This window comes from Antechinus flavipes, chromosome X (assembly GCF_016432865.1).
Source record: "Antechinus flavipes isolate AdamAnt ecotype Samford, QLD, Australia chromosome X, AdamAnt_v2, whole genome shotgun sequence".
In the NCBI taxonomy this organism is placed as follows: domain Eukaryota; kingdom Metazoa; phylum Chordata; class Mammalia; order Dasyuromorphia; family Dasyuridae; genus Antechinus; species Antechinus flavipes.
Window position 1 is genome coordinate 70,312,944 of NC_067404.1, and position 9,664 is coordinate 70,322,607.

General features: G+C 42.7%; 1 protein-coding gene across 1 annotated transcript; it reads left to right on the forward strand.

Annotated features, from left to right (window-relative positions):
- Positions 1-6,661: 6,661 nt before the first annotated feature.
- Positions 6,662-9,301, forward strand: LOC127542523 (spidroin-2-like). Its single transcript, XM_051968184.1, has 2 exons — positions 6,662-7,886; positions 9,167-9,301. The coding sequence occupies exon 1, from the start codon at positions 6,782-6,784 to the stop codon at positions 7,850-7,852; it is 1,071 nt and encodes a 356-aa protein (XP_051824144.1). The 5' UTR covers positions 6,662-6,781; the 3' UTR covers positions 7,853-7,886; positions 9,167-9,301.
- Positions 9,302-9,664: the final 363 nt, after the last annotated feature.

Genomic DNA, 9,664 nt, shown 5'->3' on the forward strand with positions numbered 1-9,664 from the left:
AGGAGATCAGGTTTATAATCAGTGATGAGTGGTATCAGAAAGATGCCAAAGAGCTTTAAAAAGCAGGGTTGGGGTAGCTAAGCGCACAGTGAACACCAGCCTTGGATTCAGGAGTCAGGAGGTCCTGACTCAGAAACTTACTAGCTGTATGACCCTAAGCAAGTCACTTAATCCTGATTCCCACTCCCTCCCCCCAAAATAAAAAGCAGGGCTGCAAAAATCACAGGTTGAAGGAGACAGGACAAATGATCAGAGGGGCTTGGGTAAACAGGGAAGAAAGAAAAACACAGCTATCCAGAGTAGTACAGCTGAACTCAGAAGATTCAAGAAGCCAGGTGTCATGTTACAGTAGTTGTCACACAACTTCAAGGCTTATATCCTTCATTTGCCACTAAGCAATCCCAGAAAAAGGTACCTATGTATGTATATATGGCTGTACACTACCATTACAGTTGTGAGTTCTAAAGGGACTAAAACACTTGATTTTATGTTGGAGAATTTGATCACTTTTCACCCAGACATTTGAAAGGTTGTAATCATCACCTATTCAGTGTATAGAATAGAAAATGTTCTATTTTTTGATTCACTTCTATGTTACATATATGCATACATATATTTATAAAATGTATATATAAACACACATGTATATGCATTACAATGCATATATAAAAACATATCTATTCATACATATAAATAAGTATGTATGTAAAATGTTGTGCCAATTGAATGCTATGAGAATTTTAAAAAAGGAACAGCATGGGGGAAAAAACTTGAATTTAAAGTCACTTATATTTGGTGGTGGGTGAAGTAGAGGTTCTGAATATATTTTTGATCCATTGTCCAAAAATGGATTATTTTAGCTATAAGAAAAGCTAGCTCTTACAAATTGTGGTTAAATATAGTTAAGTGGGAAATAATGGAATCTGGTTGGTCATAACCATTAGAAAGCACTTCTCTCAGAGGAGTGGGAGCCTCATGGAAAGAGCAAAGGTACATAAGAGTTTTGCAAAAGGTTTTCTATTATCTTTTTTTCATTTCTTAAGTGTGTAATGATAATGAGGCATGTAGAAAAACAGTAATTTCTATAGCCCTTTATAGTTAGAAGACCTTTCTTCAGGGCAACCCTGTGAAATAGAAATGTGTTATTGTTCCTATTTTACAGATAAGGAAACTGAGGCTCTGAGAAGTGAGATGAGTGTTCACGGGATCAGTAAATGATCTACATCACTAGAGGGAATTCCAAAGTCAAAGAGATCAAAGATCTACGGGATATTTGTACATATGTATACATATGCACCCATCAACACAAATATATACATACACACATTCTCAAGTAAGAGTGAATACTTTTCAGGCAGTAGAGTTCCAGATCTTGCCTTTCTTGGGTTAGAAAGTGCAATTACTGTCTGATAAAGAATCTTTATAACAGAAAAAAGAAACTACCATCTGGATTTTTAGCATTTCTTTTATAACACTTCCGATTCCAACATCAACCTTCACACAGTAACAAACAACAGGTTTGCAAACATCCCTTTAAAACATTTAAACTAGAAAAAAAATGACTGGGTCTAACGACTTTCTCATTATTATGGTAGTGAGGAATGTATAAAGACAGAAGGCACCGAGTGAGTTGATTATGTTGGGAAAATCTCAAAAAAATGAAAGGGTGAGAAAGTGGAATGCATTGGGGTAAAGGGAAAGGAAAAATGAGGGGAATCATCTCACATAAAAGAGGCATCAAAGGAAGAGCTTTTATAGAGAGGGGTGGCAGACAACATTCCACCTTTTGAATCAATTCTTTTTTTTTTAATTATAGCTTTTTATTTCCAAGCTATATGCAGAGGTAATTTTTCAGCACTGACAATTGCAAAACCTTTTGTTCCAATTTTTCCCCTCTTTCCCCCCACCCCCTCCCCTGGATGGCAGGTAGACCAATATATGTTAAATATGTTAAAGTAGAAGTTAAATACAATATATGTATACATCTCCATACAGTTATTTTGCTGCACAAGAAGAACTGGACTTTGAAATAAGGTAAAATTAACCTGAGAAGGAAATCAAAAATGCAGGTGGACAAAAACAGAGGGATTAGAAATACTATGTAGTGGTTCACATTCATTTCCCACAGATGTTTCGCTGGGTGTAGCTACTCATTATTGAACAAATGGAGTTGATTTGGTTCATCTCATTGCTGAAGAGAGCCACGTCCATCAGAATTGATCATCATATAGTATTGTTGTTGAAGTATATAATGATCTCCTGGTCCTGCTCATTTCACTCAGCATCAGTTCGTGTAAGTCTCTCCAGGCCTTTCTGAAATCATCCTGCTGGTCATTTCTTACTGAACAGTAATATTCCATAATATTCATATCCCACAATTTATTCAGCCATTCTCCAAATGAGGGGCATGCACTCATTTTCCAGTTTCTGGCCATTACAAAGAGGACTGCCACAAACATTCCTGCACATACAGGTCCCTTTCCCTTCTTTAGTATCTCTTTGGGATATAAGCCCAGTAATATCACTGCTGGATCAAAGGGTATGCACAGTTTGGTAATTTTTTGAGCATAGTTTTTGAATCAATTCTAATTAAAGTTCAAGAAAATATTTGCACACTAAGTTGGGTATAGATATGAATCTTACCCAATAGAGAAACAGAAGGGAAAAGGGACAAGAGGAAGAGGGAGGTAGGGTGGTAAGAGGAAGGACAAACTAAGGGAGACAATCATCAGAAGCAAAACAGCCTTTTGAGGAAGGACAGGGTAAAGAGAGTCAAAAAAAATCAATAGAACAAAACAGGATGAGGTACATATACAGTTAGTAATCCCTGCTGTGAATGTGACTGGGAAGCGCTCTTTCATAAAACAGAAGAATATAGTAGAATAGATTAGAAACCAGGCAGGATCCAACAATGTAGCCATTCCCAGAGACACACTTAAAACAGAAAGACATATATATATAACGTTATAAAAAGGGACTGGAGCAGAAACTATTATGCTTTGGCACTAAAAGACAATGTTGGAGGAGGATTTATAGTATTATAATGGCTTAATAATTTATAAAAAAAGTTTCTGCTAAAAGTTGAGGGTGCACTGGGGAGGAATAAGGTATGGAAAACTGATTAACAGAAGATATTTCTACAACCTACTCATTCCTAATTATACAACAATATAATTTAACTGCCTTTCTTTTTGTGGTACACATTTGAATACATCATTTTGTGGTTTAGTCATTGTTCAGTCTGTGAATCCTTTTGGGGTTTTCTTGACAAAGATATCAAAAAAACATCTTGACAAAGATACTGGAGCAATTTACCAATTTCCTTCTCCTGTTCCTCCTAAAGATGAGAAAACAGAGTCCTACTACAAGGTTAAGTGACCTGCTTAGGATCAGATGGCTGGAAGAATCTGAGGCTTCATTTGAACTCAGGTTTTTCAACTCCAGGCCTAGCACTCTTATCCATACTGCCACCTATTGTTTCAATACAAAAAAAGATGTATCAGTCTTAATCCCAATAAAATCAAATCCCAATAAAATCCCCCCAAAATAAAAGCCAATAAAATCCTAAATCCCAGTCGTTTCCACAATCCCACTCCCACACAAGAAACTAGGTCTTTCCTTATTTGAGATTTTCTAACAGATTAAAAAGTAGCTTGATATCAGAGGTCTAGAAATTGGTTGATAAAAGTGGAATCCCTAATTCAACTTCTTTTCTTTTGATCACAAGCATGTTGTTTGATATGAAGTATGAGCTTCTTCATAACAATTCATTAAGCTATTTGTCTTGTATTATTTTGAAATCATGATATTTATCTCAATGGAACAAAAAGTTAAAAGTTCCATGTCCTCTGACTAAAAAAAAAAAAAAAAAGATGATTCTTGTTAGTACAAATACTCCTGACATGGCAGTACCAGACCATATCAGAAATCGAGTATTTATTTGAAAATGATCGCTTGTTTAGTATATGGAAATAAATCTTGCTACATGAAGAATCTAATTGCATACAAGTAGGTTTGAATAATTAGACAAAGGATGATTTCTTTTTTTTCTTGACCAAGTTATTCCAAAAACAATTCATTTCTATGAGGATCATCCAAGCAGAAAACTAATTATACCAGACACTAAAGGTACATTTCTACTACACAAACACACCCACACGCACTCAGACACACACACACTATATCTATCTACATACATACATATAAACCTCTCTTGTTATCTGTATGAACATAACGAAAATAGAGAAAAGAAAGAAAGAGGAAAAAAAGAAAGAAAAGGGAAAAAATACAGAACTAAGAAGCATATAAGTACCTTTTAAAATCTGTTAACTAAAACTAACCTGCCAGCCTGAGTAGAACAATGAGACAAACAAGTTTAAAAACCTGTAACCACTGGTTAAAATAGAATAGCATTAGAAGAATTCCTAGGGAAACAGTAGTAAACAGTTTTGTTCTTTTGCAGGAAAATTATTTTACAATATAACTTTGATAATTCAGTACAAAATAAAATTTTCTTAAGTCTTTCACGAGAGAAGAAGATATCTGTTATCATAATAATCAAGTAAAGGGGGAATAGGTATCATTAGTTGCATGCTTTTATTTAAAAACAAAGGAGAGAAGACAAAGCCACGTCCCAAGAGTGAGACAAAAGTTGGAGAAACGGGACTTAGGTTTCCTAATAGCCATACAGCGGTCTGGTCGCCTCATCTTTCTGATTTATAACATTTCCCCATTATCGTTTCAATATGTTAGAGAAACAGTTATTAGCTAGCAACCAAGTAGTCCCTGTCATCCTTTACTAAATTTATTCTTTGGTGGTGTAATTAACATACTTTCTTAATGACTAATCCCACCTAGTGAAAAAAAAGGGGGGGAGGGCAAAACGTGAATGAATGGAGGTCTATATTATTAATTAGTTGGGGGGCAAGAGCTGATCACCTTTGTAACACATATGCTTGGAAAGGAGCAAGGAAAGGCAGGTGTGCAACCACAAGTAAAATTTCTAGAGCCTTTTTCAGTCTCTTGAGACCTTTCACACCTCTTTGCTCATTTGTGCCTCAAAGCAAGCTTCTGAAGAAGGTATCACAGGTATTACTAGCCTCTTTTTACACATGAGGAAACTGGGGCTCTGAGATCACCGGCGGGCGCACTCACATTGCGGAGTGGCCTCCTGGGTGGGGGGACAGGGAAGAGGGCTGACTGTGGCAGAAGCAAAGATGTTAAAAGGCAGGTCGCAGCTAGATGGCAGGGAGCTAGCTGAATGTGCGGCTAGATTTGGAGTGGGGATGCCTAAGTTCACCCCAGGGGCCGATGCCTCCCCAGAGCCTGGCCAGCTCTCCAAGTGGTAACAGATCCATAACGCACCAACACTGTTTTCTAGGGCTACCTGCTTGTTCCTGGCACTCAGGGCACTTGGCAAAAATCACTAGAGAGGCTCTGCAGCTTTACTTGAGGGATGCAATCTAGGCAGACTCTGTGCTCCACAAGTTCAGGTTTTTGTTCCCCCAATGTGTGGCCTCAGCCCTCCCTCCAGCTTGCTCCCTACCTCCTGCCCGCCCAGAATTCAACCAGGGTTAGGGATTAGGGATAAATTCTTCAATTTCACAGCCAAGGGGAGTTTCCTGGTCCCTGAGAGGGGGAAGGTCTTCCACCGCCAATATTGTTATGTTAAGTGGCTTTCTGGAGTGGTTCTGCTTAAGTCCCTACTTTCCCTTTGAGTTGGAGTGGAGATACAAAGGGAAAGTGCCATAGAGGATTCCCCCACTCCCTTTTTTTTTCTCCTATTTTGGCTGTTCCTGCTATTAGTATTGGCCAGTATCGGTATTGGCTTTGCAGGGGAATTCCCTAACATGCTCCAAAGGGAGAATCAAATCTTTCCTGGTCACTTTCACAATCTGTAAGACAAAGGAGCACTTTTCTGAGTTCAGATAGAGGTGAGGGCTTGATAAAGTCCTGACTTCAATAACTTCTGTAATAAATCTCGAATTTGAAAAACATTCCTCATAAAATTAGAGAAATCACATGGAAAAAAAAGAACCCCCCAAACTCCATATTTAGGTAATATAAGGCTCAGAGTCCAAGCCTTTTCTGGGAGATGTGATAAAGAAGTGTTTTAGAGAAGGTCTCGGTTTCCAAGTGCTATGATCCCTTGGAGTGGGCCTTTTTGAAATTTTTCCCCTACTCGACCCCTTTTAACCTGAGAAATTTTGAGATGACCTCGGTTATATAGATTTGTATAGGTATACAAACCAAACATTGATAAATTCAGCTCTGAGACCCCACGGGGCGTGGGGACTGATCTGCGGGGTAAGATGTTGGGCCCTGGGGATATCAGTCTCTCATCCAAGTGAGAGGGCTATTTAGGCACAAGAGGAGGAAGAGTCCCAGGCACAGTGACCAGTACCAGGGAAGGGCCATTCAGGCTAGCGTACTTGGGGTTATCTCGGCTGGCTGGTGGGAAGGTCACGTGTGGTAAAGAAGTCCCAGGGTGTTCCTCGGATGGAACAGGGGTCAGTGATCTGGGAACAGCGGCAGTTTGAGGGGCTTGCCAAGCCCACCGAATTGGTGGTGCGCAGATGCGGGCCAATCACCAGGGGCCATGTGTGGTCACGGGGGCTTCACGCAGGCAGGCCAGGACGTCCTCTCGGCCTTTTGAGCGGAGGCTTCGTCAGCCCTTTGCCCTCTTAGTTCGGCCAGGGTGCGGTGGCTGTGGCGCACCCGGCTCCTGAATTTTGCACGAGGGGGGGTCGGACAGAGGGCCTGTGGTCACTGAGGTGTCACCATGGACTCCAACCACATTAACTGCAGGATAGAGGGGTTTAGGAGATGGCACGAGACCGACCGCGCACTTGCCGCAGCCTTGGTGAGGCGGTTCCACGAGGCCTTAAACAGGGAGGGGGTGATGGGCGGCCGCCCAAGCTGGGCTGGCCGGCAGCAGGAGGAGGCGGAGGCGTTAGAGGTGGAGGTCGAGGCTATGGCCTTGGCCAGGGCCTCGGGCAGCCCCAGTGAGGCACAGGAGCAGAGTGAGCTCGGGGCTCAGGCAGCAGCAGCACAAGGAGCAGGAGCAGCAGCAGCAGCCGAGGCAGCAGCAGGAGGAGCAGCAGCCGAGGGAGCAGCAGCACAGGCCGCGGCTGAGGCACGGGCCTTGGCCGACAGCAGCGCCCTGGAGGACGACCAGATGGAGCTGGAGGATGAAGGCGACGCCATGGAGGAGGAGGAAGCCGGCGACGCTGCTGCCGCGGCTGCGGCTGCCGCCTCCTCAGCCTTTGCCTGCGACCGCGGGCTCGAAGCCATAGTCGACGACCAGGGTTTCCAGGAGGGGGAGGAGGAGATCGGCCTTGAGGAGGAGGGTGAGCGGGTGGCCGGGGCGGCAGCCTCGGGCCCCTTCCACCGCCCGCAGCTGCCCTTGGAGGGGGCGTTTGGAGTCGGCGGGAGCGCCTGTGGAAATGGGGGAGGAGGAGATGGCGGCTCCGGTCCCGGTCCCAGCTCGTCGCTTTTCTCTATCGGGGTTGGGCCCGGGGTCCCTTCTCCCGCAGGGGCAGCAGGCTGGCTGGCCCCCGGGGGGGCGGGGGCTCCCTACGCCGGGCCCCGGGGAAGCCACTGGAAGCGAGGTGTCAAGAGGCCTCGTGAGGAGCAGAGCCGGGGCTTCGCCAACGGCTTGGAAGGCAACCAGTCCGAGCCGGCACAGGCTGCGGGGACCGCCGCCGCTCCCCCCCAGCAGCTGGCCCAGGGCCCCGCGCTGTCCCCACCGGGCCCGGCGGTGGCGCCTCAGGAGCAGCCCCTGGAGCCCTCGGCTTTCGGGCTGGGGAGGAGAATGCGCCTGGTGCTGCTGGGCAACCGGGGCCCCAACTAGAAGCAACAGACAAGCGGAGAAGGATCAGGACAGGGTGAGGCACGACTCGCCCCGCCGCCCGGGGCTCCGCATCCCCTCGGAGCCCGACAGGGCAGGGGGCTCGGGCGGGGGTGGGGTGGACTGGGGGGGACCCCCGAGAAGGGGTGAGAGATGGAGTTGGGGGGCAGGAACCGAGGGGAGGAGGGAAGAAGGGTGGGTAGCGGGAAAGGGGTGGGGGAGGGATGGAGAAGGAAGAAAAGAGGGGAGCAGGGGCGAGGGAGGGAAAAGGGAGATAAACAGACGGGGTTCGGGAGCGGAGTGAAGGGGCTTCTGCACTGGGGGAGGGGGTTTTAGGTCGTTCAGAACCGTTTGATACGGAACCTTTAGCATCATGAATTTGGACTTGAATGGAGCATTGATTAGAGCATCCAGTTCGGCTCCATCATTTACAGGCAAAAAAACCCCAAACAAATCACCCCTCCCCCCAAAAAAGACCTTAGATCTAAGGAAGGAAAGAGATTTATCTAGATGCTTGATAGATGATTAAAAATCCTCTCTAACACTGCCCACTACCTATTTCCCATGGCTGGTGGAAGATCGTGTTTTGGAAAAAAAAAAATTAAAGTAAGCTTTTATTATTATCCATTAAGCCTCTCCGAAAATGAACAATCACCTGGTTAAAAATGTTATACAGGTAATTCCTACTTACAAAAAAAAAAAAAAAAAAAAAAAAGAGATTGGATTCCTCTGAGTTCCCTTCCAACCCAGAGATTTTACAGCTTTATGATTTTTATTTAAAGGCCCTTCCAAATTCTGTCGTGCCATTCTATGCTTATACATATAAATCTAACATTTCTACTTTTATTAGACTCTGAGTAGCTTCTTATTGTAACATAGCAGATTCAAATATAAAGGGATAGACTACAGACTGGCAAGGTCTATCTAATTTATATATATAAAATATGTACATATTGCATAATATGTGTTTGTATATAATACATATATATATAGAACTATCTTAACTAATAATCTGTTTTTCTCTGCAAATTACAAAAAGCATCTATTTTAATAAACATGCAATTACTTAATTCAGACAAGACCTAGAAATATAATCCTTCCCTAAAAATCTGAATACTTGACATTTTTCTCTACTTTATATCTATATATTAGGGAACAATATGGATTAATGATGTACCTGATTTTTCTTTGTGAATTTTGAATTAGCATATGAGACCCTATCATCATTAAAATCACTATAAACATGATTTGCTGATGTGGTGTGGTTTTGGCCATGTACATAAATGCAGCATTTAACAATTTTCTATTTTAACACAGATAACATGTGAAGAAAGATGACAGCAGAAAGGTCTCAAAAGAAGATCTGCTTCTTCCAAGGCTCTGCCATACTATACTGTTGCTTACTACAAAAGAATATTTAAAGAACAAATAAAATTTGAAGGCAAAATACTATTTTAGTCTTGTGTTATTTGCAGAAATAAATATAGAATGGTACAATATGCATGATTTTACATTTCAGCATCTATGCTGAAATTACATATGAAAATGTGTGTGTGTGTGTGTGTGTGTGTGTGTATGTATATATGTATACATATACTTATGTATGGATGTGTGTGACAGGTAGTATAAGTTCTATAGAACCAAACTGAGAACAAAGATCCTAGCAAAATGAAGGAAAGGACATATAATACATACTCTAACAGTAATAATTCTAAGGGTTTCTTCAAGCACAAGCTCCAAATCCCAATCTGATATAAAGCACATCAGAAGATAGGGATAGTTAAGAAGAATTAGTAATGCTTTAACAAGTGAGTA